Below are 26,532 nucleotides of genomic sequence, written 5' to 3'. Positions count from 1 at the left end.
GAGGGCGCGGCCCGGCCACCGGCACCTGTTCTCCCCCAACCCGGCCCGATCCTTCCTCGTCCTTCTTCTTCAGCCCTGTTTCGGCATGTTCCGCTCCATCGTCGGCGTCTTCGTCTTTCTTCTTATGAGCTCCCCCGCTGTCGAGCTTGTCGCGTTGTTCGCTTGTCGGCGTCGTAGCCTTTGGCGACGCAGCCAGCGGCGACGCGACCTTTTGCTTCTCGTCTGACATCGTGTCCTGTTCTGCTGTGAGGCGTATGCAGTCGCCTCAAGCGTTTGTGTAGATGAAGGGACGCAAAGAAGGGGAAGAGAGTGGGGATAGACATCAAAGGGAAGTGGTTCCCCACGCTACGTCCAAGCCTCCCATGCACTCTTCAGATTGAGATTACCCGCATTAATCCTCCCTTTCTTTTCTTCCCCCACGTCGAGGGTTCGATCGGCTTGCGAGGTCGAAAATGCAGCCGTGTCGAAGCGGCGGATTCTTGAGCAAGGAACAAGGCCCCAGCGGCAAGCCAAGAGAGGAGAACCGCCGGTAAAACCATGGATGCAGTCCTATTAATTTCGCAAGTCCGGCGCGGTGTCTCTATGGATATCATTAGGCCGTGGGATGATGTCTCTATGTAAAAAATAAAACTATGCGTACAAATGGAATGCTGTTTGAACTAGGAAACAAGGTGATTGAGACGACTGCCCAGCTCCAGCTCGAGCCTGAGGCGGCCCTTGTCGGTCTTGTGCAGTGCATCATTGTCGAGGCGTAGCATGTCTGGATTCGTCCAGTCGTCCTCTGGCTTGTCGTCGGGATCGACTTCGGAGGCCCCCCTGACATTGGCCAAGACGGCCTGCCAGAAGTGATCGTGGAAGAGGGCGTCGAGGGGCCTCTCACTCGATCCCGGTTCGACGTGGTCGAGATCGAGGGGCGCGCCGTGCATGCGACCAGCGGGGCTGAAGTCGTAGATGGTGTAGCCGCCGTCTACGTCGATGGCAAAGTGGTGAGCATCAAAATGGTCGTGCACGTCGGAGCGGAGGAGGAAGCCATTCTGGATCGAATCGATCTTGGCCTCGCCGATGATGTGGCGATCCGTGTCCTCAACAAGGTCACCAAAGCCACACGCTCGCCACTGAAGAAGGGAAGCAAGCACGTTGCATCAGCAGAAAGCATAGGGAGGGCCTCTGACTTTGCTCACGCGTTCGAGGTGCGCTCTCGGAAAGATGTGGGCGGCCTGCAACGACGCCCAACCCGTCGGGCTGAAAGGCGTCTCTCCGGTGATCAGACACCTCTGGTCCCTCGCACGAACGCGGCTGGCGAACGTGGAACTCGTTGTGCTTGACGACGCCGACGAACTCGTGCTGAGCGTGCGACGATGATACCGATGGGGCGTTGCGACATGGTCGACTGGCTGCCAGGCCCCATCGCTGAGGACGTCAAAGGTGCCCGTGGGCATTTCTTCGTCGGCCGCTTCGTCTCCAACCGGGCCCACCACGACGCGTCGCTCCTGGACGCTGCCAGGCTCACGTCGCTCGACGAGGCTCCACGCGACGGGCTTTTCGTCCAGTTCGAAGTGCCAGCAGTGCCCGAGCCATTGGCGAAAGCGCCTCTTGGACATGTCTCCGTGCTGCCAGAGGCCTATGACACAGGGGCATCTCCCTCAGCCCTCATCCACTTGCGCTCTGTGCTAGCGAGCAGGGCAGCAGATACTCACCGCCGATTTCTTCTCCCCTTGAGAAGACGTGAATGTTGCGTCGCGCCGCCGCCATCTTGCCGCTGGTGGGACTCGATCGGGCTGAGTTGACTGAGAGCGCGGCGCACGGCTCCTGTTCCTATAGTCGGGCGCTTGGATTTCTTCATGTGAGCAAGCCACGATGTTGAAGCCACATGGCGTGACCTATAATGAAGGATTATCAACGACTCGGAATTACGGCTAAAAGAAAAGAGTCCGAGAGGGAAAGTCAGCCCGATTCTCAGTGTTCCTTCAATCACTTGTCAGTGCTCCCTCCAGCAGAGGCGTCTCTAAGGATATCATTAGGCCGTGGGCTGTCTCTATGGATAAAACAAATATGCGTACAGTACAGTACAAATGAAATGCTGTTCCGAACTAAGAAATGAGGTGGTTGAGTCGGCTGCCCAGCTCCAGCTCGAGCCTGAGGCGGCCCTTGTCGGTCTTATGCAAGGCGTCATTGTCGAGGCACAGCGTGTCGGGATTTGCCCAATCGTCTTGCGGCTCGTCGTCGTACACTTTGGCGGCACCCCTGACGTTGGCCAGGACGGCCTGCCAGAAGTGATCGCGGAAGAGGGCGTCGAGGGGCCTCTCACTCGATCCCGGCTCGAGGTGGTCGAGACCGAGGCGCTCGCCGTGCTGCCAACCAGCTCGGCTGAAGTCGTAAATGGCGTAGCCGTTGTCGACGTCGACGGCAATTTCATGATCAACGAACCTATTGTGCACATCGGCGCGGAGGAGCAAGCCATTCTGGACCGAGTCGATCTTGGCGTTGCCGATGTGGCGATCCGTGTCCTCAACAAGGCGGTCAAACCCACAGGCGCGCCACTGGACAAGGGGAGAGATTTGGTGTGAGAACAAAACACCAATCCAAACGACGAGCCAGTGATACACTCACGCGATCGAGGTGCGCCCTCGCAAAGATGTGGGCGGCCTGCAGCGCCCTCGACCGTCCACCGGGATTAGACTCAAATCCGGTGATTAGACACCTTTGGTCCCTCTTACGGATACGGTCGGCGAATGTGGCATTCCTCCTGCTCGATGACGACGAGTTCAAGCTAATCGTGCGAGGATGATAACGATGAGGCGTCTTGCTGTGGTCGACCGGCTCCCACGTACCGTCGGTGAGCACGTCAAAAGTGCCGGTGGGCATTGCTTCGTCGGCCGTTGTTCGGTCCAAGGTCGGGCCAACGACGCTTCGCTCCTGGACGCTGCCAGGCTCGCATCGCTCGGCGAGGCTCCATGCGACCGGCTTTCCCTCCCTTTCAAAGTGCCAGCAATAGTCGAGCCACTCCCGAAAGCGCCTCTTGGACACGTTTCCGTGCTGCCAGATGCCTATGACGGAGGAGAAGAATCTCCTTCAGCTTTCATGAACTTCAGCTCCGTACTAGCAGCAGACACTCACCGCCGACTTCTTCTCCCTTTGAGAAGACGTGAATGTTGCGTCGCTCGGCCGCCATCTTGCGGCTGGTGGACTCGATCTGGCGGCTGGCTGCGTTGATAGAAAGAGCAGCATTGGCGCACGGCTCCTGTTCCAGTTGGGCGCTTGAATTTCTGCACGTGAGCAAGCAACGAAGGCAGCGCCTAAAAATTTCAGCAAAGAAGAAAAAAATATATATATAAAAAAAAAGGTTGGAACAGCTCGTCGGGCTCGGTCCATCAGCACTTCTTCTTCTTCGAGCAGACGGCACGATGGCCAAGCAGCAGAAGCGCACCAAAAAATTTGTCAAGAACAAGCTGGAGCAGACGATCAAGGACCGGCGCGACTGGAAGAAGAAGTCGGCGGCGATCCAGCGGTCGAAGCAGCAAAAGGACCGCAAGCGAGGGCTGGCGGCGACGACGACGAGGCGCGACGGGGGCGATGACGAAGAGCAGGAGGACAGGCGGGGGCTGAGCGGGGGAGAGGACGACGACGACGACGACGAGGTGCCGAGGCGCGATGTCAAGGGCAAGGGCAAGGGCAAGATGTCGGTTGATGACTTCCTCGGCGGCGGCTTTGAGCAGGGCCTGGCGAGCGACGAGGACGAGGACGATGATGATGACGATGACGAGGATGGGGAAGATGACGAGGAAGACGACGAAGAGCTGGAAGACATTGACGCGCTGTCCGATGGTGGGTGTTGCGAATCGTATCTGGCTGTGAGACGTGAGAGCCGTGCTGACCCGACGCAGACGAGGGAGAGACGCATGCAGCGGACCTGCAGAAGCTGGCCAAGAGCGACCCGGATTTTTTCAAGTACCTGCAGGAGAACGACCGGGACCTGCTCGAGTTTGGCGGGGAGGACGAGGACGAGGACGAGGAAATGGACGAGGCTGAGTCCAGCAGCAAAAGCAAAAAGAAGAACAAGGCCAGCGACGACGGGGCAGCCGTGGTGACGTCGGAGATGCTGAGGCAGTGGCAGAAGAGCATGCTGCAGACGCACTCGCTGCGCGCCTTTCGCCGGCTCCTCCTCGCCTTCCGTGCCGCCGCCGACATGGGCGACGAGGCCGACGAGGCGGCCAAGCAGCAGCAGCGGCGGCAGCAGCAAGGGCCCTCGTTTGTCGTCACCGAGGCCGCCGTGTTCAACAAGCTCGTCGTCACCACGCTCAAGTTCGTGCCCGTCGTGCTGCAGCACCACATCCCTGCGCGCGAACAGCCGCCGGGCTCGGGCAAGTACAAGCTGCCGACAAACGGCAAAAAGTACGGCGCGCTGCAGCGCTCGGTGCAGAGCTACTTTGTGAGCCTGCACAAGCTGCTGCGCACGCTGCCGGAGCCGGCGACGGTGTATGCGTGCGTGTCCGAGAGTGTGCGCATGGTCCCTTACCTGGTGCCGCACCGGCGCCTGTGCCGCGAGCACATCAAGATCCTTCTCGAGCTGTGGTCCAGCGCGGCGCCCAACGTGCGCATCGCCGCCTTTCTCGCCATCCGGCGCATCGCTGCTGCGGGCGACGCCACCGTCGTCGACGTCTGCCTCCGCGGCGCCTACCACGGCCTGGTGCGCAACTGCAAGACGACGACGATCCACACGCTCGACAGCATCAACCTGCTCAAGAACTCGGCCTCGGAGCTGTATGCGCTCGACCTGGGCGCGAGCTACGAGCATGCGTTTGGGTTCATCCGCCAGCTGGCCATCCACCTGCGTGCGTGCCTGCAGGCCAAGACGCGCGAGTCGTTTCAGCACGTCTACAACTGGCAGTTTCTCCACTGCCTCGACTTCTGGGCCCTCGTCCTCGGCCAGACGTGCGCCGTCGAGCGCAACGACCCGTCGCCGTCGCCCATGCAGCCGCTCCTCTACCCGCTCGTCCAGGTGGCCACGGGCGCACTCCGGCTCCTGCCCACGTCGCGCTACTTTCCCTTTCGCTTCCACGTCGTCGCCTCGCTCCTGCGCCTCGCCCAGCGCACCGCCGTCTACATTCCCCTGGCGCCCTATCTCGTCGACGTCTTTGATGCGCCCGAGCTGCAGCGGCGCAGCAAGCCCTCGACGCTCGCGCCCCTCAACTTGGACGTGACGCTGCGTGCGCCGGCCAACTACGTGCGCACGCGCACCTACGCCGACCAGGTCGCCGCCGAGGCCGCCCACCTCCTCCTCGAGTTCTTTGCCGGCCAGGCCCGCAGCATCGCCCTGCCCGAGCTCGTTGTCGCGCCCACCGTGCAGCTGCGCCGGCTCCTCAAGACGGCTGCCAAGGCCCAGGCCGGCGGCGGCGGCGGCGGCAATGCAGCATGGACCAGCCAGGTGCGAGGCGTGCTCGACAAGGCGGCGCAGAATGCGCAGTGGATCCAGGCGAGGCGCGCCGACGTCGAGTTTGCGCCAAACGATCTCTCGGCCGTGCAGCGCTTCCTGGCCGATGAAGCTGCTGACAGCGAGGCGCCCCTCGAGGTGGCGCTGCGCCTGGCGCGCAAGGTGCGCAAGCAGAAGCGCGACCTCCTCGCCGCCGCTGCGGTGCAGGTCGACGATGATGATGATGACGAGTGAACCAGCCGGCGCCATTTCACCTTTCCTCTGAGCGCATGTGTACACTAGCGAGAACTGCAATCGATGCTGTCCATTGATTTGTCACGCGGAGACGGCATGAGACTGATGCGGCCATCCTCTGAGAGACGGTGCGAGACTGATGTGCCAGCCTACTTTGGGAAATATTATGAGACTGACGGTGAGGCTGCTCCTGGCGACGGGGAGAGCGTAGGACCTGCATCTGAAGAGAGGCGGACGGGCAGACAGACTGCGGACAGGTGCATACAGACGGCGAGACAGGCCAGAGAGGGGGGGAGAGAGGGAGGCAAACAGACACACGGCGGGAAAAAGAGTAAATTGAAAGAGAGGTGGTCTACAAGGGAGTCCTATTGCTACAGTGGAATGAGAGATCAGAACTGCTCCTCGAGGCCCTCGACGGTGGCGAGGAGGTCGCCGAGCTGGAGGTGGAGCTTGCGGATGACGATCTGGTCGATGGGGTTCATGTGCGGCAGCGCGTGCAGTTCTGCCGCGCTGCTGCTGCTGCTGCTGCTGGTATAGCTGCCCGTCACCGCTGTCTCGGGCGCAGCGGCGCGGGCGACCTTGGCGATGGCGTCGCGCAGGTCGCGCAGCTCGAGCTTCATGGCAAACAGGGCGATGCGGCGCGCATTGTCGCGCTTGGGCCGGTAGCCGCCGATGCTGACGTCCCACTGGTCGTGTGGCTCTGCGCCGCTGCCACCACCACCACCACCGCCAAAGCCCTGGCGGAGGGTGCGCACGGCGCGGACGTAGATCTGGAGCGCCGTCGAGACGAGGAGCGAGGCCGAGAGGGACGTGTTTGGGTCAGAGCGGCACGTGGGGCACGAGGCGCTGCATGCGCACTGGGCTGCGACGGCCTGCGAGGCGCTCAGCGTGAGCTGGAGCGTCGTCGACGACGACGAGGTTGGTCTGTGCGTGGCTGAGGACGAGGATGTATGCGTGGCTAAGTCTGTGTCTGTGCCGGTGCCTGTGCCTGTGCCGGCTGCACTACTGGCGCCTGCCTCGGCCGAAGGCGAGTCGTCGCGCGCAGCCCGGAGCGTGGCGCGCACGTTGATGAGCGAGACAGAGACGTCGCAGAGGCAGGTGCAGCCCTTGCCCGTGGGGTTGGGCACGCAGTGGACGCGCGACGAGGAGGAGGAAGACGAGGAAGACGAGGCGGGCGCAGTGGCAGACGAGGGCGCAGTGGCAGACGAGGGCGCCGAGCAGCAGCACGAGGCCTCGCCCGTCTTTGGGCATGGGCCCCGCTGCTGGCTGGCTGCCCCGCTGGCTGGGCTGGTGTTGGCAGCGCTGGCCTCGGCAGCGGCATCCTGGATGAGGCGGCCGTCGAGGGTGCGCAGCTGGCCCTGGCCCATGCCCTGTGCGGTGCCGCGGGGCCAGGCCATGTCTGGCCAGGCGGGGGTTGCTGTTGTTGTGGAAGCCAGCAACGGTGCCGTCGGCATGGCCGTGCCGGCAAAGGGGGCTGCGGTCGACTGCGCAGATGACGGCGACGACGACGACGACGACGGCAGCAGAGGCGTGCCAGGCTGGCCAGGCTGGCCGGGCGGGCCAGGCACGGCGGGAAAGAGGTCCGAGTTGAGCAGCCAGCTCGGATCGGCCCACGACAGGTCGGCGGGCACGGCGTACGAGGTGCTGACCTGGGGGTCAAAGAGCGAGCTGAAGCTGAGCGACGAGTCTACTCCTCCATCATCAACGGGCATTGTCTGCTGCGGCTGCTGCTGCATCGCCAGGCCGGGCACGCCGAGCGACGGCAGGCTGGCGTGGTGGAGCCCCTGGACCATGTGGGGCGTGAGGCCGTCGTCGGCATTCAGCTCCAGCGTGTCGAGGCTCTGCAGGAATGCCGCCAGGCCGAGGTCGACGAGCGTGGGCGAGTCGCCGGTCGTGCTCGCCATCGTGCTCACCGTCGCTGCTCCTGCTGCTCCTGCTGGACGGCGGCCTAGCCCGCGTGCGTCGATGGAGGAGCTGGGCGTCACGGTGTGGTCAGAGCCGCCGCTGCTGCTGCTCTTGCTCGACACCATCGCCGAGGACAGCATCGAGGACGAGGAGGAGGAGGTAGAGGAAGAAGGCGGCGACGACGAGGCGACGAGACCCACGGGTGTCGTGGATCGGCTCATGCGCTTGGCCGCCTTGCCTGCCAGCGATGGCGGGGGCAGCGCCGCATAGCCATAGTCGTATGCATCGGCGTCCCTCGACGGCTTCCTCTTGCGCGGCCGGCCGATGGGGTCCCTCGTCGCTGCAGAAGAAGCCATGCGCACGCCATCTGGTCAGCAGAGCAGAGCAAACAGAGCAGGGAAGGGGAGGGAGGATGACAACGCACCGTAGCAGCACTCGACGCCCTCGCGCCGGCACCGCGCGCAGCCACCGGCATCGAGGGGCGTGCGGTCGCAGCGCACCTTGCGCGACCGGCACAGGTTGCATGCCTTGCGCACCGGCAGCAGCTGCTGGCCTGCCGCCTCGCGCTCTTGCTGCTCTTGCTCGTGCTCGTGCTCGTGCTCGTCGGCCTCCTGCTTCATGGCCGCAGGAGCCACTCTCCTTGCTTGTTGTTGCTCTTTCGCCATCACTCGCTCGCGATCGTCAGTGTCATCGACGTCGACATCACGCTTGGGCGGCAGCGCGGCAGGCGCGGGACAGCAGCAGGACGCCATGTGTACGCTCGGTCCTCCTTGTCTTGTCGCCTCGCTTGCCGATCAGTCGCTTGCCTCGCCTCGCCTCGCCTCGCCGATCGCCCAGCCAATCAACCTGCCAATCGCCTCGTCAATCGATTCTTCCAATCGCCACGCCAATCGCCTTGCCAATCAACTTATGGCAAATGACCTGCCAACTGCCTTGAACTCGGCTTCCCCGTCGTCGTATCTCTATCTCCCCTCGCAATCTTTGAAATTTCTCGTCCGACAGGCGCCGCCCGGGCCCGCTTTCTCCCTCTCTCTGTCCGCCTGTCTATGTCGTCTGGCCGAGCAGCGGACGCAGTGCGGCTGTGTTCACCCCGCCTGCGTCTTTTTCGCGGCCGCGGCGGCTATGCTATGCTGAGCTGTGCCTGCGTGCGTGCGTGGGGCAGGAACAAGGAGCGGTTTTGGCGTTGAGGAACTGCGTCTTATGAATGAAACTTTAGTCTCGAGATGAAATTTGCAGGAGGGAAAAAAAAAAAAAAAAAAAGAGGGAAATCAATCGCCCCAGTGTGCGGTGGGTGCGTCAAGCGCGCGAATGGGACACCAGGCTCTACGGTCCGAGAAGCGGCATGAAAGAAGAAGCTTCGTGTGATTACGACTAGTGTACAGTTTCAGAGCCCGGCAGCGCGCCTGGGAAGAAGACGCGGCTACAGAGCGGGCTGGATGAGCGTCTGCAGCAGAAAAGAGGAAGGCAAGGTTAGTGCGACAGTCTCTGATGGGAGGCGTCTGCGCAGGGCATCTCACAATGTTGTCTCCCTTGAGCAGGATGCGTCCTGGCACAGAAGCACTTCAGAGTCAGTCGAGTCAATCAATGCCAATCACGTCGAGCAGGACCATCTCACCCAGCGTCTTTCGCTGCGCAGCCGACTCCTTCTTGATCGGCACCTCCTCGGCCTCGGCCATGACGACGTTCATGAACTCGTCGAAGCCCTGCACAGACACTGTCAGCCACGCGCCTTGCTTTTATTCTCATCGCAAGCCAGCCAACACGCACCACAATCTTGCCCTCGATGCGCAGCTCCTCGTTGTCATAGAGCCAGAGGCTCACCCGCGTCTGCTGCTGCAGGTAGCGGAAGATGACATTGATGGGCTGCACCATCACCTTTTGTTTCGACGACATGCTGGGCCACCTTCCCGCCTCGCTGGCCTTCCTTTTTTCCCGAGACGAGATGCGAACGCCAATACGCTGGCCCTCTGGATCTGACCCGGCCTCCTTTTCTTACTTGCGGCTCGCCCTCGTTGCTTGTTCCCCTGACTAAAGACGCGAGCGGGAGATTGTGATGCGACGAGGAAGAAGAAGTGCGAGACGGATGCGCGCAACTCTCCCTCTCTCTCTCGGCCGGGGCTTCGTCTCACTTTTCTTTACTTTTATTTTTATTTTTATCAACGCGTCTCTCCACGGCGGCCGTTTCTTCTCGTCTGACAGAGGCTCGATCTATAACAGACATGGTCGCTGCTGCTGCTGCTGCGCGCCCGCCGTCGGCCATCGACACCGGCGAGGGGCCCTCGAAGCGCGGTGGTGCTAGTGCCACACAAGCCACGGCCACAGCCACAGCCACAGCCAACCTGCGGGGCTGGTTCGCCGGCGACTGGGCGACCGACGACAAGATCGATGTGAGCGCGTGACTGTGCTCACTCTCTTGCGACGATGCTGACCGTGCCCTCCCCTGGCCAGCTCCTGGCGCAGACGTACACCGTGTTCTCGTCGCTGCAGCGCATCGCAGCCGAGAGCAAGCGGGCGAGCAAGCCGGGCCTTGTGCCGCCCGCGCAGACGCTGCAGTACTACCACCGCATCAGCGGCCTCTACCGCGAGGCGATCCGGCGGTACATGGAGGCCGTCGCTGCGAGGACAAGCGGAGGCGAAGACTACGACGACAACGATGAAGAAGAAGAAGAGGAACGCGAGCTCGAGCTCAGCCAGTCGATCCACACGACGCTCCACCTGGCCGAGACGCTGTACCTGCCCGTCGACGGCCGGGGCGCCGGCGTGGTGGGCGAGGAGGTGCTCCACTGGCTCAACTCGTTTGATTTCGCCCCGCGCACCGAAGACGGCCAGGCGATTGCGCAGGCGGCCGTGCCGTACGAGCACCCTTCCTACTGGGACTACATCCTCCGCTGCGTCCTCCGCGGCTTCCACACGACGGCCGCCTCGCTGCTGGGCTCGCTCGCGTCGTCGCACCCGTCGCATGCGCTGCGGGGTGTGGCCAGCCGTGTGGCCAAGCTGCTTGCCAGCCTGCCGCGCTCGACTTCTTTTGCGCTCGAGCACGACTTTCTGGCCGCACACCGGCGCTGGCTGGGCCAGGTGCGCGCGCTCCTCGCCGGCCTCGAGGGCGACATGGACGACATGGAGCGCGAGCTGGGCCAGAGCAGGGGCGCAGACGACGAGGACGGCGACGGCGACGGCGACGACGTCGAGGACGAGCGGCTGGAGCTCGAGGCGCAGTTCCGCTGCCTCGTCGAGCTCATGGCCGGCGTGCGCGACCGCGTCTTTGAGGCGTGCGAGAACTGGACCGAGGCGCTGGGTGCGTGGGGCGTGCTCGTGCAGCCGGCACTCAAGCGTGACGACGTGCCCGAGACGATGGCTGCGATCCTGGGCCGCTTTTCTGTCGACGAGGCGCGACGGCCGGGCGATGCCGTGCAGGCGGCCCTGGCGCGCGGCGATGTGTCTAAGGCCTGCGAGGCAGCCACGCGTGTGGACCCCTGGCTGGCCGCCCACCTGGCCGACCTCGTCGCCAAGGCGGGTGTGCTCGACGAGGGTGCTGCTCACGAGCGCAACCATCTCGTGGCCGTGTATGCAGAGACGCTCCTCGACGACCAGGGCCTCTGGCGCATGGCCATCGACTACCTCGCCACGTGCGACGGCAGCGAGGCAGACAGGGCCAGCACACGCCGGCGCATGGCCGCCATCCTCGTCTCCATCGACCTCGTGGGCCCGCACGCCGTGGCGGCGCGCCCGCGGGCTCGGCCGAGACCCATCGACGAGCTCGAGGCCGAGCAGCGTCGCGCCGAGGAGATGATGGACGATGATGAGGAGGATGGAGAAGTGCGCCGCGAGAGAGAGGAAGCACAGCGCCGCCGCAGCGCATCCGACGAGGTGGCGCGCATCGAAGAGGTGCTGCTGGCGTGCCGCGAGCACGGCATGGAGCGCGAGGCCCGGCGCGTGTGCAGCCGCGTCGCACGCCAGCTCCTCGCGCGCCGCCGCTACGGCGAGGCCGTCGCCTTTTGCCGGCGTGCCGACGACGCACGGGGCATCCGCCGCATCGTCGCACGCATCCTCGACGTGTACATCTGCGACGGCGCAGACGCCTTTTGCGCCCTCGTCGACGCCATGCCGCCCTCGCTCCTCGCGCCGGGTGGCGCTGGTCTCGATGGCGATATAGACACAGACACCGCCGCCGCCGACGACGACGCAGATGCCCAGCTCGGCTTCGCGCTCTCGACCCGGCTTGCCTTCCTGGCCCAGTACCGCGACTTTCACCGTCTGTATGCGGCCCGGCGCTCGGCCGAGGCAGGCGCGCTGCTGGTTGAGATGCTGTCGAGCGACAGCTGCCCGCAGCCATTCTATGCCGTGCTCCTCGTCGACGCCATCCCCCTGCTCATGCGTGGCTCCGACGGGCTCGAGGGAGAGGGAGAGGGAGAAGAAGAAGAACAGGACGAGCAACAGGGCTTCACAAACGACGAGACGATGGAGCTCCTGCGCATCCTCGACGTCGTCATGGCCGCCTCGAGCCGGCACGAGCGCCTGGCCAGGCACTACCTGGGCCCGCTCCAGCGGCTCCTCGTGGGGCCCTCGCCCAACGGCACGGCAGCAGGGCAGGCAAAGACGCAGGGACAGCGGCAGAGTCAGGGACAGGCAGGGCAAAAGGGGCTAGTAGAGGAGGCAGAGGCAGAGGAGGAAGAGGACGAGGAAGAAGGGGAAGAAGAGGAGGAAGGAAAAGGGGATGTGTTTGACGTCCAGGCATCCACGCGGCGGCTCGACATTCTCAGACTCGCGCTGGCCAAGCGCCTCGCAGACATCTTGTAGCTCTTGCATCATGAACCCACACGCAATCTTACAATCAGGCGCGCCCACCACCAGAACCCGCCGAGGTGAATGAAATCCATTCTGCCACACTTCCTCCTGCTACATTGTGTGTGTGTTGTCTCTCCACCGCTCCTGGGGCGTATGATGCCCTTCTGCGGCGAGACGTCTAACGACACTACTAGAGGCGGTCGCGCTTGTACTGCTTGTCGAATTTTTGGTTGACAGACATGAGCTTGGTGTTGGTGCCCGGCTCGACGTGCTGCCACGGCTGCGGGTTGTTCTTGCGGTCCCAGACGACGTCGGGGCCGCGCGCGAGGCGGGTCATGTACTGTTATCTCACTTGTCAGTGGGGGGACTGCATTCAAAGGGAAAGAGAGGGGAAGAGGAGACGCACCCAGGTCGCACCGACGGCGGCGGCGCCCGTGATGACATAGATGGGCAGCACCTCGACGGAGTACCTGTGGGCCGTCGTCTGCGTCAGTGCCTGCTCACCACAACAGCAACAAAGGACCTCTCGCTCACCAGTGCTTCATAAACGCAGAGCGGACCTTCGACATGTTTGCGGTGGTTGACGTGGGTAGGAAGAGTGTGTGTGTTTGAGCGCCTCTTCCGTTTGAGACCGAAGAAAGAGCGTTTCTCGCACGCTCGCTCGCCCGCCCTCGTGGCAAAAAAGCAAAGGGGGGGCGCGTGCGCTCGACGAATTACAGCCCTCGATATTTCAAATGGCCTTGGCTTCAAGAAGTATTAATATTTTGAAGTATTTATATAAGATTCCTCTGATCGACGAGCTCTAAAAAAGAAAAAGCGCGACGAAGAGGAAGAAAGACACAGACCATGCTGGTGGGGGTGACTTGGCGGCGCGGGCTGCCCGTGCCGCGACGGGGCTGCTGCTGGTCGTGTCGCTGGACATCGACGTCGGCGGCGACACCGGTGCTCCGCTTCGCACCCTCGCCGACGGGCCAGCTGCACCTGGGCGGCCTGCGCACGGCGCTCTTCAACCACCTCTTTGCGCGCCGCTTCGGCGGCCGCTGGATCCTCCGCATCGAGGACACCGACCAGTCCCGGCTCGTGCCCGGCGCCGTCGAGGCCATGCAGGACGTCCTTCGCTGGGCCGGGCTCGACTACGACGAGGGGCCCGATCGCCCCGCTGCGGGTCGACAGGCGGGCAGCTACGTGCAGTCGGCCCGGCTGGCGACCTACCGCGCCCACGCCCAGCGGCTCCTCGACGCCGGCCGGGCCTACCGCGACTTTCGGCCACCAAAGGCCGTGCCCGACGATGTCGCCACGCGGCGTGCCCGTGTGGCCAGCGAGCGCTACCTGCCGCCCGACGAGGCCGAGGCACGCCGGCTCATCGATGCGGGCCACGAGCACGTGGTGCGCCTGGTGGTGAGTAAGGGGGTAACTGCTGCTTGCTCGCTCACTCAGTCACTCTGACTTGCTTTGCTGACCGATATCGTCACCACAGCGGCCCAAGCGCGAGACACGGGCCCGCGACCTCGTCTACGGCGACGTGGCCTTTCCCTACGACGAGCTGCTCGACGACCCGGTCCTCGTCAAGAGCGACGGCTGGCCCACCTACCACCTCGCCAACGTCGTCGACGATGCCGAGATGGGCGTCACGCACGTGCTGCGCGGCGAGGAGTGGCTGCCCTCGCTCCCGCTCCACCTGGCCCTGTACGAGGCGCTGGAGTGGGCGCCGCCGCGCTTTGCCCACCTGCCGCTGCTCGTCAACCCCGACGGGAGCAAGCTGTCGAAGCGCCATGCCGATGTCCACGTCGAGTCCTACCGTGCCCGCGGCATCGAGCCCGAGGCGCTGGTCAACTTTGTCGGCCTCATGGGCTTCAACTGGCACGGCCTGGGCGATGGCAATGGCGGCGATCGCGACGGCGAGGGCGATGGCAGCGAAGTCTTTTCCATGGCCGACATGATCGACGGTGTGAGTGTGTCTCATCCTCGCTCTAAGGCCAAGACTGCTAATACCACCAACACCAGTTCTCCCTCGACCGCATCACCCACTCGCGCGCGGCACCCAACATGGGCAAGCTCGACTTCCTCAACCGCCAGCACCTCGCCGCCAAGCTGGCCCACGCGCCCGCGAGGCAGCACACCCTCGAGCGGCTCCGCGCCATGCTGGCCCAGCGCTGGCCTGCTGCGGCGTCGAGCGCAGGCAATCCCAGCGCGGGCGTGGCGCTCGACGACGCCAGCGTCGGCCTCATGGCCGACATCCTCGCGGTGGGTCTGCTCTCTGTATGCTCACGTGACCACTGAACTCATCTCCAATGCGATTGCAGCCCCGGGCAGACAGCCTCGCCGCGCTCGTCGACGCCGCGGCCGTGTTTCTCGAGGCGCCCGACTGGACCTCGGCCGAGGCACGCGCCGTCGTCGACGCCCTCGGACGCGACGAGGTCGTCCTTGTGCTTTCCCGCTGCGTCGAGGCGCTGCGGCAAGGCGACGAGTCTCGGGATGCCATCGAGGCCTCGCTGAAGCAGGTGGCAGACGCTCTTCAGCAAGAGGGAAGTGAGGAGAGTGGCACAGACAAGAAGAAAAAAAGAAAGCAGAAGGGCAAGGCGAGGCTCATGCGGCCCCTCCGCCTCGCCCTCATGGGCGGCCACCCCGGCCCGACAGTCGTCGAGGCCATCTCCGTGCTGGGCAGGCACGCCTCGGCCGCACGCATCGACGCATGCCTGGCTGCGCTCCAGCCCTGAAAGGAAGGCTATAGAATCTCCTCGTGTAATCAAATACTACTTAGTGCCCGTGTACAAGCAATGTATCAATGCATCATTTTTGTATTCAAGCCATGGCATCAGTCAGAAGTGGCGCACCGAGACGACGTCGCGCGCGGCATTGATCTCGATGGCGAGGCCGCTGCCTGCCCACGGCATGTCGGGCCCGTCGAGGCCGTCGCCAAACAGCTCATAGCCGGGCATGTACCTGTGCTCGTCGTCGAATCAGCCTCTAAGCACCACGTCAACATCGAGCAAAGAGGAGCTCACTCACCTTGCGACAAAGTCGTGCACCTCGTCGTCGGACATGGCGCCCTTGCCCTGGGCCCGCATCGCGCGCTCCGCCTCGAGGCGCCACGCAAAGACGTCATCGAGGCGCACGGGCCGGAGCTGGACAAAGGCGTCGATGTCGCCGTACCACGCCTCGGCATAGCCCCGCAGCCGCTCGTTGATCTCGAGGAGCGACTCGAGCGGGTGTCTGGCCGTGTACGATGGCGATGACGACTGCGATGGCAATGACGGCGCCGACGACGACGACGGCGACGACGATGAGGCTGAGGCTGAGCTGGTCGAGAGTAGCTGGCGATAGTGGCGGCTCAGCTCGGCGGGGTCGCGGGCGACGAAGCCCATGCACCAGCCCTCGACGATGACGACGTCGAGGGGCGCGCGCACCGATGTCGTGCTCGGCGCCCGGTCGCCCTGGCCCGCGTGGAGCGACTTGTCGAAGCAGGGCAGGTGCACCACGCTGCTGCCGTCGCCCTTGCTGGCCCCTTCGCTGCCATTGCCGTCAGCCTGGTCGTTGATGCGCGCGAGGGACCGGAGCAGAGACGTGCCCAGCTCGACGTCGTGGGTGCCCGGCTGTCCACGGCCCTGGAGCAGGGCATTGGCCGGGTGCGCCTTGGCCACGGCCACGAGGTCGGCATGGCGCAGATACAGGTCGTCGAGGCTGAAGACAGCCGATGTCCTGCCCCGCGATGCGAGCCGCTGCTGGACGGCAGCCGTCGTCGTCGTCTTGCCGCTGCCCTGGGGGCCCTGCATGCCCACGAACAGCGGTCGCCCAGTGCTCTTCCCGCCAGTGCTCTTCCCGCCAGTGCTCTCGCCACGCCGCACCGCGCTATACCCTGCGGCACGCGCCGCCAGCAGCGACTCGATGTGCGAGGCGACGAGGCGGGCCTTGTAGGCGGACATGTCCTCGCCTGCCTCCATCAGGCGCTTGAGAATTCCTTTCTTGCACTCACTCACTACTGCGATGGCTTACCGGTAGCCTACTCCACGCAAGAGGCGATCCGTGCGCGCGCACGCGCCCGAGGCCGAGGACCCCGCGCCGCGTGGCCCATTTCGTCTCCACTCTATCAATCAATCTGGAGAAGAAGGGTCGCACTCCACAGTGTGGTCGGCTATCGGCCCTTTTTCTTGCTTTCTTTCTTCTGATACACACATACCCACCAAGACAATCGACGATGCACTCGATGCGGCGTATCTCTCTGGTGGCGGGCCGTGCCCCGAAGCTGGTGGGGCAGTCCTTCCACACGGCGTCCGTCGCCCGGCTGGCCCAGCCGGCCGCTGCTTCGGCCGCAGCCGCCTCGTCAAAGTCGCCGGCATCGGGACTGGGCCCCCTGGCCACGCCGCGCGCCCAGGACGTCGAGGCAAAGTGGCGCGGCACCTCGACGTCGGGCGGCACCACCAAGAACTACGTCGAGGGCCGCTTCGTCGACAGCGCAACCAAGGCCTGGGTCGATGTCCACGACCCGGCCACCCAGACGGTGCTCACCCGTGTGCCCGAGACGACGCCGGCCGAGTTCGACGAGGCCGTGGCCAGTGCTGCGCGTGCCTTTCCCGGCTGGCGCGAGACGAGCCTGCTGGGCCGCCAGGCCGTCATGCTCAAGCTCCAGGCCCTGCTGCGCGACCACATGGACGACATTGCCAACAGCATCACCCTGGAGCAGTGAGTGGGCGTCGTACCGTGCTTGTTTCTTTCTGTGACTGCAGCTGACACGAGCGAGCACGCAGAGGCAAGACATTCGCAGACGCAAAGGGCGACGTGCTCCGCGGCCTCCAGGTCGTCGAGACGGCCTGCGGCATCACCTCGACGCTCCTCGAGGAGCGCCTCGAGGTGGCCAAGGACATGGACTCGTACGTGCGCAAGGAGCCCCTCGGCGTCACCGCTGCCATCTGCCCCTTCAACTTCCCCGCCATGATCCCGCTCTGGTCGATCCCCATGGCCACGGTGACGGGCAACACGCTCGTGCTCAAGCCCTCGGAGCGTGACCCGGGCGCGTCGATGATCATTGCCGAGCTGTGCGAGCGTGCGGGCATGCCCAAGGGCGTCGTCAACGTCGTCAATGGCACCGTCGACATTGTTAATTCCATCTGCGACGATGCGCGCATCCGCGCCATCTCCTTTGTCGGCTCGGACCGCGCCGGCGCCCACATCTTCCACCGCGGCACCGCCAACGGCAAGCGGGTCCAGGCCAACCTGGGCGCCAAGAACCACGCCGTGCTGATGCCCGACGCCAACAAGGAGCACGCGCTCAACGCGATTGCGGGCGCTGCCTTTGGTGCGGCCGGCCAGCGCTGCATGGCCCTCAGCGTCGTCGTCGCCGTCGGCGAGGCGCGCGAGTGGATCGCCGAGCTCGTTGCACGCGCCAAGCAGCTCAGGGTCACCAGTGGCTTCGACCCCGAGGCTGATCTGTGAGTTGACGTCCTCGCCCTAGCAAATCCATCTCTCAACCGTGGCTCATCTCAACCATGTTTGATATTGTTAATTTCTCAGCGGCCCGCTCATCTCACCCGCGGCGCGCGAACGCGTCATCGCCCTCACTGGCTCCGTCGAGGCCGAGGGCGGCCGCATCCTCCTCGACGGCCGCCACTTCCAGAGCGACGAGTACCCCGCGGGCAACTTTGTCGGGCCCTCGATCGTCGAGGCCCGGCCGGGCATGCAGGCCTACGACCAGGAAATCTTTGGCCCTACCCTCGTCGTCGTCAATGCCGACTCGCTCGAGGAGGCGACGGAGATCATCAACAGCAACAAGTACGGCAACGGCAGTGCCATCTTTACGCGCAGCGGGTGAGTGTCTCTTTAGTTTCTTCAGCTTTTGCCGTTGCTCACGCTGTGTCCAATACAGAGCCACGGCGCGCAAGTTTGAAAAGGACGTCAACGTGGGCCAGATCGGCGTCAATGTGCCCGTGCCTGTGCCGCTGCCCATGTTTGCCTGGAGCGGCAACAAGGGCTCCGTCCTCGGCGACCATGGCTTCTACGGCAAGCACGCCCTCAACTTCTACACCCACAACAAGACTGTCACCAGCCTGTGGCGCAGCGCCGATGCGACGAGCAGCCGGGCCAGCGTCAACATGCCCACGATGAGCTAGTGTAGCACGCCTTGCAATCTGAACCCGTCTCCTTTCCACATTGTGTTCTGTACCGCCGCCTGTTCGCACACGTGAAGTCCTCTCATCTAGCAATGTTCCCACATGTGATATGGTCCACTTCTGCAGTGGTTGTCTGTCTGTATGCGGCTGTCTCCAAGCCCTGGCTCCACTGGATATCATCCAGAATGGCAAGACAAGTGTGATTCTGGTCGCGCACATGTACAGCACAGAGCGGTTCAGTACAATACAAGAAGGGCCCCCTCAGATGTGCCCCCTCAGGACAGCGTCACAAAGGCTGCCGCATCCTTTTCGTCCTTGTCGATGCTCCGCGTCGCGGCCAGGTCCGTCGCCATCGCAGCCGTCGGCGCCAGGTGGGGCAGGTCGAGGGTGATGCCGTTGGCGGCCAGGATCGCCTCGAACCGCTCGTCCTCGTCCTGCAGCTTGTCCGTCATGACGGGGATGCAGGCCAGCGTCAGGAGGCCACCGACGACGGAAAAGGCCGCGCCGCAGAGAAAGACGCCCTGGGTGCCCGCGTTGCCCTCGCCCAGGCGGTCCTGGATCGCGCCAAAGGCCACCGTGCCCACGGCGGCGCCCGCCTTGCCAAACGCAGCCGAGAGGCCGACCATCTGGCCGCGGATCATCGTCGGGTACGACTCTGCGCTGATCAGAATCGTCGCCACGCCCGGGCCGGCCTCGCCCAGGGCCAGGACGAGGCCGTAGAGGACGACAAAGAGGGGGAAAATCGACGAAATGGGGCCCAGGGCGCCGCCGAGGACAAAGGCGACGACGGCCTGGACGAGGAAAAAGGTGGCCTGGGTGTTGCGGCGGCCCAGGCGGTCCATGGCAAAGGAACCCACGAGGCAGCCGGGAATATAAAACAGGTTAATGACGGTGCCATAGCCGATGGACCGGATCAGCGTCGACTGGCCGCCCGAGAGCTGGTCGATGATCGTCGAGGTAAAGAGGCCAAAGGGGTACGACACGGCGTCGTAGAGGGCCCAGCAGAGGCATGTGCCCACGATGCGCCGCCAGTAGGTGCGCACGACGACGAGCCAGAAGCGCGGGCTGGAGAGGTGCTGGGGCGAGCCGTGGCGCGCAAAGGCGGTGCTCGTCACCAGCTTGAGGCGCAGATAGAGGATGGAGAGGGGCACGACGATGCCCAGGCCAAAGACGATGCGCCAAACGCCATTGAGGCCGTGCGTCTCGCTGACCGGCGTCGTCGACGTGTAGCCGTAGGCGGCCAGGACGATGAGCGGGGTGATGCCGGCAACGACAAAGCCAGCGTCAATGGCAGTGCAGCCGACGAGGCCGACGAGGAGGCCGCGCATGCGCCGCAGCCGCGACGTCTCGTCGCTCGACTCGGTCGCCATCGTCGTGCTGATCGGGTACTCTCCCCCAGCGCCGACGCCCGTGACACCCCGGGCGACGATGAGCATCCAGAAGAGGCCCTGGGGCGACGTGCCGTTGGCGGCCGTGCAGAGAATCACACCAAGAACCATGAGGAGCGTCGACGTGACGGCACCGGCCTTTCTCGAGAGGCGGTCGATGAAGCCGCCAAAGAAGAGGGCGCCCAGGCACGTCCCTACATAATACGCTGTCGACAGGCGCGTGCGGTAGACGGAGGTGAAGTCTTGGGGGAACTGCTTGCTCAGGATGACGTTGACCGACGACAGTGCCTGGGCATTGTAGCCGTCGGAGAGGAGCGCGATGCCGCTCCAGAACACGGTGATGGCCGACATTTCCCTGCGTTCCTGGGCGTTTCTGGGGCCATCGTCGTCGTTTTGCGCCTTCTTCTTAAGCTTTTTCCCGAGCTTCCCTTCACGTCGACGAGCAGCCAAGCATGCTTGCGCTTCAACGACGGGCTTCGCTGCCGGAGCATCTCCATCTTCTTCTTCTTCTCGCGACGCAATGGAGGGAACGTGGGCATCGTCTCCATGGCCTGCTTGTACGAAATCAAACTGTAGTAGTAGCGCGATTCGAAACCGGGCGCACTTCCCTCCGTTGGCCCCGGCGCCTCTGCCGACGAGGGACTTGGCTGCTCTTTCGCCGGACGAGAATCCACTGCCCTTTTGCCTGCCTGGCTGAAACTAGTTGCAGTGGCTCTTATCGGTCGCTTCCTGTGCCTGGTTGCCTTGAATCGGGCCTCCATCGAGCGGGCTTCACGGCGCCGCAGGCTAGTCTCCCCGCTCGGCCTTCCGTCCGGTGGCTTTCTCGCACGGTCGCGTATTTAACGAGGGTTCACCGGCGACGCAAGCATCACACAGCGGCCCCCATCGAGCAGACATGGCTGCGACTGCGACGTTTCTCGACGAACGGTACACGCTCAGCGACGAGCAGCGCGACTCGTTTGCCAAGCGGGGCTTCCTCCTCGTCACGGACCTCCTCGACGCCGACTCCAAGGCGGCCATCAAGGCATGGTCCGACGAGGTGCAGCGCTGGCCCAATGTGCCCGGCAAGTGGATGCCCTACGAGGAGACCAAAGCCGACGGCACCGTGGGCCTCTGCCGGACCGAGAATTTTGCCAATTATGTGAGTGTGCTCTCTCGAGACGCACCCCTCGCGAGATGCACAAAGGCTGACTGCCAGGGCCCCCCCAAAAGCACGACGGCTTCCAGTCGCTCTTTCGCGGCGCGCGGCTCACCAGTGTCCTGGCCCAGCTCCAGGGCGAGGACATGGTGCTGTTCAAAGAAAAGATCAACTACAAGGAGCCCCAGGCCGGCGGCTTTGATGCCCACACGGACGCGCCCGCCTACAAGCTGGAGAATGGCGCGCTGAAGCACCTCACCATCAACATGGCCGTCGACGAGGCGACGCTGGAAAACGGGTGTCTCGAGGTCGTCGGGGGCAGCCATCTGCAGGCCGTGCCGCTCGACGCCAACAACTGCATCGACGCGGCGTGGGAGGCATCGCAGCGCTGGCTCGCCGTGCCGCTGCAGCCGGGCGACGTCCTCATCTTTGGCAGCTTCCTCGCCCACCGCTCGGGGCCCAATGCCTCGACACGGCCCAGGGCGGCCATCTATGCGACGTACAATGCCCGCTCCGACGGCGACAACCACGACGCATACTACAGCGAGAGACGCCAAAAGTGGCCGGCGACGTTTGAGAGAAAGCCCGGCGTCGACTATGCCGAGGGCAGTCTCACCTACGGCTTCGGCAGCCCCATGGCGGGCGCGGCCCAGCACAGTCGGCTGCAGCAGACAGCACGGGTGAGATAGACGAGCTGCGGAGATGTCTGCTCAGAGACAGGCGCGAGGCCAGGAAGAGAGGCGGGGGACGAAGAGAGTGGAGCGCGAGGAGACAAAGAGAGTGGCCATACTCGCCGGGGGTCCGTGGGATCAATAAGCCAAGGCGCAACTGCCTCTTGACCTGCGCATTGCCAGAGTCTGCGCGGTCCAATCCATCTCAGTTTCAGTTTCAGAAGAGTCTGATTCGAAGGCGAGAAAGAAGTGGATACACGTCAAAAGACCCTCTCGTGATCATCTACTGCTACATCGTCGGACGGGCAAGCTTTTGAAAAATCTAGAGTTGAGCGTTGTGCAGCGACCGAAGCGAGCATCGCAGACCAATGCCGTTTTCTGACATTAGGGCGGGCCCAGTCGAAGCCAGTCCTTGTCGATTGGCTCGTCTTGCTCGATTGATTGGCTGGTGCCTGCTTCGTGGTCGTGTCTGGAGCGCGATGCAGCGCCCATTACTTCGATAGTGATTTTGAGGCGACTCTGCTCCACGGCTTTCTGGATCGCCGATCGCAGCGTCTCCTGCTGTCCAGGGGGACAAAAGACGTAGAGATGTAGAAGTCCGACGGCTTCGTGGATCCTCCCTTCCAAGAAGTCTACGACATCATCGTAACAGCTGCCCTGATGCAACATCTTTGTGCCGCTTGAGACGAGGTAATGGGGCAATTTTTGCTGTCTTTTGAGATGGATCTCGTAATCGTTCACTTCTTTGGTGTTCCATAATCCCTGATCCTGTATTCGTTCAGCCAAAGTGTTTGCGTTTCCCTTATGGCAATCCACGTTGCCTTCCATCACGTCGAATTCGTATAGCTTAAGGGTCCAGACCAAGACTTCGGGCATCTTAGAGGTTCTGAGCGGTGGCTCGCCGTTTTCGGCCTTGCAGTTGTAATCTGGGTCCCGCCTCTTGACTAGCTGCTGATCCTCGTGCGGGTTTGGTATGGAGAGGGTGAGGGCCTGCGTCTTTTGTTTGTTAATGATTGGCCTTACGTGCCAGCCATTGTTGATGAAGTAGGCGGTCACTCTTGCATTATCTCCTCGCAGGCAGATGACGTGTAGCTTAATGGCCAACCCATGCTCTTGGACGCTTTCGTCGATCGCTTCCAGCAGATCCTGCCAAGACTCAAGCGGCTTGTAACTTCCACCTGTCACCAAGATCTTATAGCTCGGGCCACTGGACATGATGTGCAGGGCGGAGTCGCCCCTCAGTTCGAAGCGCCAGAGCCTTTTATTGGAAAACGCTTCGGACACTGCTCCAGCATCGTTCTTTGGACACTCGATTTCGGCAATTTGGTTGGTGTCCAATACGCTCAAAGCATGTGCAAGCAGGTCGTCAAAGGCGAGACCCAAAAGCGTATTTTGTCCGATTGTGATGGCGTACAGTGGCTCGCCGACTCCTGTGCTGGTGCTGGGTGCCATCGAGGCTCTGCTGTGCGCTTTCACACAGCACCTGAGGACGAGTCCGAAGCCTCGGCTGGGGCCATCGTCCCAGTCGAAATTTTCCCAAGTGTGCTCGTGCTCGTGCTCGTGCTCGTTCTGTGCTCGATACGATTCCCCATCGGAGTTCAGCATGTTCTCGACTTCGTTTCGAAAAAGCTGCTTCGCCGTGTCGCCCAGAAACCCAAAGATCTTCTGCTGGCTGCACGACATGTAGTCGCAGCGGAAAACGACCTGGCGCGCGGCGTCTTCAAGGTCTGAATAAATTTTGGTCTTGCAGCCTTCGCCGCTCAGTATGAGCCACTCTTCCTGGGACGAAGGGCCGGCGCCGGGGTCCATGCAGCTGCAAGCACCGAGACTGAGCACTCTGATGCACCTTTTCTGGAAAGCCCCACTTACCCCACAATGGCGACGAATGCCAGGCGCAAGAGTGCAACGAAGAGCATGAGAGCGGGATGGCGAGACAGTAGTGATCGAAAGCGTTGATGTAGTGATGGTGGTAGCAGTGTAGAACAGGGAGGATCTGATCTGAAGACATACAGCGCTTCACCCACAGGCTGAAAGGCTGCTCGGCTCTCACCAGCAGAGCAACTGCTCCTCGCTTCGGTCAGCCTCGGTCACAGCAGAGATCAAAGCGTTCAGGGGGCGTCGGGGCAGACCTGTCGCCCCCGCCCAACGATCCTCCAAGCCAAGCGCCTGCTGCAGTACGCGCCGCTCTAGCGCTTTCTTTGCGCAGGCATTGGCGTCATACGCGAGTCCCCGTCTCCTGTCACACTGACCTCTCGCCAGAGGGGTGCGTAAGGAAGCAACATTTCAGCTTCTGATATGTGTACTGTACAGTGGTCGCCTCTTTCGCCGAGGGTACTCTGTCCCAGCTCGCTTTTCACATTGCCGCGCCCCTGGTTCTGCGGTGACGTCAGGCGGCGGGCTGGGCAGGCAATAAGCGCAGACTCTGAGCTTACCGGCGCGAGCAAATGACACAACTCTGCCGCAAACTCGCTCCCGGGCAAACGGACGGTGAAGAGGCGCGCTGAAAAGAAGGTAAAGTTCACGCTTATAGCGTCCTCATTTGGCGGAGTGGCTCGTCAGGCAAGAAACAGAGCTCGATCAGCATGGCATTGGAAGCACTGAGTAGTCTTGTTCTAACAGAAAAGAGCCAAAGGGACCTCTACAACGGACGACTTGTCCCTGTTTCGCGACCCTCTAGTCGTCCGACGTACCCCCTCCACGCCCACGAACACGTCTCCCAGTACGGGACCCGCGAGATCCTCGGCTACCGGCTCCCTGGTGAGAGGGATCTCCATCGTGAGTTTGACCCCCCGAGGGCCCTTCCCCGGGCTGTGGTGAGAGGTAAAAAAGAGGGCATTGGCTACCTGGCGGTGCAAATCCGTGCCAGACTGGTGTCTCCCCCCTAGACCAACTTGGACCTCCCGCATTTCGTAGTGCCAATACGTGCTCCTCACCAGTGTGATGAAGCGCAGGAGCCAATCTCGGAGGGAAGCTCTTATGAGCACGCTCGAGGAATCTTCCCATAATTTTTTTGTTGTGGCAGTAAATGAACCCATAATCCCAACTGTCTCCTGCAGTGTTCATGAGGAACCCTCTTACTTGTTCAAGGGAATTCGACGCAAGAGACTGTGCATCATTTAAGTGGAGCGTGTACGCCTGCTTGGGTTCGATGATTGCGATGCGACTGTCTCCCGCCATGTCCAAGTGCCATTCCGCATTGCTGCCTATGCTCAAGAAATAGGCGGAGGCCATGCCCTCGGGACAGGTAATGTATTGCCCCTTCTGGCCGTAGTACCGTGAACTGTGCCGGTAATCTTTAAGGATCTGCCCGAGGTGATTCAAGTCTCGATATCGGGTCTGCTCGATTTCGCCATTTGGCAACGGATTGTAGAAGGCGTGGATACTTGGCGGGCCTTGACGAACTTGGCGGTGAGGATTACGACGAGAGCCCGGAGTGGAAGGGGTACTTGTGCTCTGACCAGCTTGTGGAGACATGCCCCAAGCCACGGACGTCAAAGCCGCAGGATCCTGGTGCGATGGGTCAAGCCCAAAGACAGTGCCCCAGCCGCCGGGCGAGGATGCCCAATCTGGATGGTAGAATGGCTGGATGGGGTTGATAGCGGTCGAAATCAAGGAGGGATCGGTAGCGATCAGATGTGGGTCTTCTCCATGTACCGGATCAGGGACTTGCAAGTTCGTGACTACAATGTCGTCGCCTTTGGACCTTTTGTTGTGCTTGGTCGATACACTCCAGAAAGAAGATTGTTGTTCAAGGTGGTCTGCAGCCTCTGCAGAATCTATCTGGGGTGGCAACAAGATGATGGCGATGCTCCATCTATGTGAGTCTCTAATGAGTGCTGCAACTACACCCTCCAAGGTCTCGTAGAATTCTTGTACGGGCGAAACTTCGCTATGTAATTTTAGGGTGAAGGGTTTCGACGGCGATGCAAGATTGACGCGCCTTTCTCCTGCGGTGCTGGCAATCCACACGCCCGACCGTTCCACTTCTTCTCTGACGTATTCGGCGTTGGGCGCCGAGCACGCTATGTAAGGTGCCTTATCGGTCAAGCCTGGAAACTTTTCGTGCTCCCGATAGGCCCTTATTCGGGCTATGATGTAGCCCAGATCTTCACTTTGCAAGTTGAAAGCTCGGATGGGACAAAAAAACTTATAGCTTACTTGTGCGGGAACGGGATCGTGGAAGGAAAATGCCGGCTGCTTGCCCTTGTCTAGCTGCCTGCCCTCGTCCAGCTGCTGAAATCGAGGAGAACGACGCGGAGAGAGTCCCTCCACCATGCGTTCCATCCCGCCGTGGGACGATTGCTGCATGAATTCATGAGGGCATGCCAGTAGTTTCTCTTTCGACTGATTTCCCTCTTCTCTTGCTGGCTGCCAATATGGCCATTCTCCTTGAGCCCAGACAGGGCTAGCGGTGTTCTTTAGAGCTACTACCGTTGCTACTTCACCTAGCACGTGAAAGATGGGACGCCACTGCGATTCTTCTAAGGAGCCTAGTAAGCTCCAAAGAGTAATGTCCCTGTCCGCCACATCTCCCTTGTGGTAGAAGATGAAGCCGTACTCCCAAGGTTCGTGCTCCGCCGCAATAAGCGCTGGAATCCGATCTATCTCGGATGCCACGATCGACATACCACTGTTGAGCTTGATGGTGAATGGTATCGTCGGCTCGATGACAGCGATGCGGTCGCGTCCAGCAATCTGTACGTTCCAGTCGACCTTGCCTTCCAACTTGTTAAGTAAAGTTTCAGAGTAATCTAATGGACACTCAATGTAGAGCCCGTGTTGGCCGAAGTACTCTTCTCTAATCCGGTACTCTCCGAGACCATTGATGAGGCGACCCAAGCTGTCGTACTTGTAGATCCTTGGATTTCCTGAAATA

The 26,532-nt window shown here is 62.4% G+C and overlaps 13 protein-coding genes across 13 annotated transcripts; 5 read left to right on the top strand and 8 right to left on the bottom strand.

Annotated features, from left to right (window-relative positions):
- Nucleotides 1-558: 558 nt before the first annotated feature.
- Nucleotides 559-1,794, bottom strand: FA10DRAFT_264988 (hypothetical protein). Its single transcript, XM_025520871.1, has 2 exons — nucleotides 1,182-1,794; nucleotides 559-1,115 (listed from the first exon to the last, which is right to left on the bottom strand). Exons 1-2 carry the CDS (start codon nucleotides 1,599-1,601, stop codon nucleotides 660-662), a joined length of 876 nt encoding a protein of 291 aa, XP_025378301.1. The 5' UTR covers nucleotides 1,602-1,794; the 3' UTR covers nucleotides 559-659.
- A 204-nt stretch (nucleotides 1,795-1,998) lies between these two features.
- Nucleotides 1,999-3,204, bottom strand: FA10DRAFT_299744 (hypothetical protein). Its single transcript, XM_025524758.1, has 3 exons — nucleotides 3,118-3,204; nucleotides 2,611-3,047; nucleotides 1,999-2,540 (listed from the first exon to the last, which is right to left on the bottom strand). The coding sequence occupies exons 1-3, from the start codon at nucleotides 3,170-3,172 to the stop codon at nucleotides 2,091-2,093; spliced, it is 942 nt and encodes a 313-aa protein (XP_025378300.1). The 5' UTR covers nucleotides 3,173-3,204; the 3' UTR covers nucleotides 1,999-2,090.
- A 200-nt stretch (nucleotides 3,205-3,404) lies between these two features.
- Nucleotides 3,405-5,733, top strand: FA10DRAFT_264986 (Noc2-domain-containing protein; the record flags this gene model as incomplete). The annotated part of the gene is made up of 3 exons (XM_025520870.1): nucleotides 3,405-3,851; nucleotides 3,950-5,632; nucleotides 5,663-5,733. 3 exons carry the CDS (start codon nucleotides 3,405-3,407, stop codon nucleotides 5,663-5,665), a joined length of 2,133 nt encoding a protein of 710 aa, XP_025378299.1. The 3' UTR covers nucleotides 5,666-5,733.
- A 321-nt stretch (nucleotides 5,734-6,054) lies between these two features.
- On the bottom strand, nucleotides 6,055-8,811 carry FA10DRAFT_299742 (hypothetical protein; the record flags this gene model as incomplete). Its single annotated transcript, XM_025524757.1, has 2 exons — nucleotides 7,995-8,811; nucleotides 6,055-7,937 (listed from the first exon to the last, which is right to left on the bottom strand). The coding sequence occupies exons 1-2, from the start codon at nucleotides 8,320-8,322 to the stop codon at nucleotides 6,055-6,057; spliced, it is 2,211 nt and encodes a 736-aa protein (XP_025378298.1). The 5' UTR covers nucleotides 8,323-8,811.
- A 41-nt stretch (nucleotides 8,812-8,852) lies between these two features.
- Nucleotides 8,853-9,591, bottom strand: FA10DRAFT_249251 (putative small nuclear ribonucleo protein E). Its single transcript, XM_025519528.1, has 4 exons — nucleotides 9,338-9,591; nucleotides 9,186-9,273; nucleotides 9,088-9,116; nucleotides 8,853-9,014 (listed from the first exon to the last, which is right to left on the bottom strand). The coding sequence occupies exons 1-4, from the start codon at nucleotides 9,461-9,463 to the stop codon at nucleotides 8,991-8,993; spliced, it is 267 nt and encodes an 88-aa protein (XP_025378297.1). The 5' UTR covers nucleotides 9,464-9,591; the 3' UTR covers nucleotides 8,853-8,990.
- A 159-nt stretch (nucleotides 9,592-9,750) lies between these two features.
- FA10DRAFT_299740 (hypothetical protein) lies at nucleotides 9,751-12,367 on the top strand (the record flags this gene model as incomplete). Its single annotated transcript, XM_025524756.1, has 2 exons — nucleotides 9,751-9,957; nucleotides 10,019-12,367. The coding sequence occupies exons 1-2, from the start codon at nucleotides 9,790-9,792 to the stop codon at nucleotides 12,365-12,367; spliced, it is 2,517 nt and encodes an 838-aa protein (XP_025378296.1). The 5' UTR covers nucleotides 9,751-9,789.
- Nucleotides 12,061-12,961, bottom strand: FA10DRAFT_249245 (hypothetical protein). Its single transcript, XM_025519527.1, has 3 exons — nucleotides 12,890-12,961; nucleotides 12,762-12,825; nucleotides 12,061-12,695 (listed from the first exon to the last, which is right to left on the bottom strand). Exons 1-3 carry the CDS (start codon nucleotides 12,922-12,924, stop codon nucleotides 12,546-12,548), a joined length of 249 nt encoding a protein of 82 aa, XP_025378295.1. The 5' UTR covers nucleotides 12,925-12,961; the 3' UTR covers nucleotides 12,061-12,545.
- Nucleotides 12,962-13,201: 240 nt separating this feature from the next.
- FA10DRAFT_249243 (glutamyl-tRNA synthetase) lies at nucleotides 13,202-15,096 on the top strand (the record flags this gene model as incomplete). The annotated part of the gene is made up of 4 exons (XM_025519526.1): nucleotides 13,202-13,765; nucleotides 13,833-14,303; nucleotides 14,360-14,572; nucleotides 14,659-15,096. 4 exons carry the CDS (start codon nucleotides 13,202-13,204, stop codon nucleotides 15,070-15,072), a joined length of 1,662 nt encoding a protein of 553 aa, XP_025378294.1. The 3' UTR covers nucleotides 15,073-15,096.
- An 86-nt stretch (nucleotides 15,097-15,182) lies between these two features.
- FA10DRAFT_264982 (P-loop containing nucleoside triphosphate hydrolase protein) lies at nucleotides 15,183-16,372 on the bottom strand. Its single transcript, XM_025520869.1, has one exon. The coding sequence runs from the start codon at nucleotides 16,294-16,296 to the stop codon at nucleotides 15,361-15,363; it is 936 nt and encodes a 311-aa protein (XP_025378293.1). The 5' UTR covers nucleotides 16,297-16,372; the 3' UTR covers nucleotides 15,183-15,360.
- A 51-nt stretch (nucleotides 16,373-16,423) lies between these two features.
- Nucleotides 16,424-18,597, top strand: FA10DRAFT_59797 (putative methylmalonate-semialdehyde dehydrogenase mitochondrial precursor). Its single transcript, XM_025525594.1, has 4 exons — nucleotides 16,424-17,035; nucleotides 17,101-17,781; nucleotides 17,864-18,157; nucleotides 18,216-18,597. Exons 1-4 carry the CDS (start codon nucleotides 16,551-16,553, stop codon nucleotides 18,457-18,459), a joined length of 1,704 nt encoding a protein of 567 aa, XP_025378292.1. The 5' UTR covers nucleotides 16,424-16,550; the 3' UTR covers nucleotides 18,460-18,597.
- On the bottom strand, nucleotides 18,557-20,393 carry FA10DRAFT_238494 (MFS general substrate transporter). The gene has a single exon (XM_025519142.1). It carries the CDS (start codon nucleotides 20,196-20,198, stop codon nucleotides 18,735-18,737), a length of 1,464 nt encoding a protein of 487 aa, XP_025378291.1. The 5' UTR covers nucleotides 20,199-20,393; the 3' UTR covers nucleotides 18,557-18,734.
- A 349-nt stretch (nucleotides 20,394-20,742) lies between these two features.
- Nucleotides 20,743-21,674, top strand: FA10DRAFT_271105 (PhyH-domain-containing protein; the record flags this gene model as incomplete). Its single annotated transcript, XM_025523091.1, has 2 exons — nucleotides 20,743-20,988; nucleotides 21,060-21,674. The coding sequence occupies 2 exons, from the start codon at nucleotides 20,743-20,745 to the stop codon at nucleotides 21,672-21,674; spliced, it is 861 nt and encodes a 286-aa protein (XP_025378290.1).
- Nucleotides 21,675-22,040: 366 nt separating this feature from the next.
- Nucleotides 22,041-23,572, bottom strand: FA10DRAFT_284039 (hypothetical protein; the record flags this gene model as incomplete). The annotated part of the gene is made up of 2 exons (XM_025523887.1): nucleotides 22,041-23,469; nucleotides 23,526-23,572. The coding sequence occupies 2 exons, from the start codon at nucleotides 23,570-23,572 to the stop codon at nucleotides 22,041-22,043; spliced, it is 1,476 nt and encodes a 491-aa protein (XP_025378289.1).
- Nucleotides 23,573-26,532: the final 2,960 nt, after the last annotated feature.

This window comes from Acaromyces ingoldii (genome assembly GCF_003144295.1).
Source record: "Acaromyces ingoldii strain MCA 4198 unplaced genomic scaffold FA10scaffold_2, whole genome shotgun sequence".
Classification (NCBI taxonomy): Eukaryota; Fungi; Basidiomycota; class Exobasidiomycetes; order Exobasidiales; family Cryptobasidiaceae; genus Acaromyces; species Acaromyces ingoldii.
The sequence above is the reverse complement of the archived record's forward strand: the minus strand, read 5'-3'. Positions and strand labels throughout refer to the sequence as shown.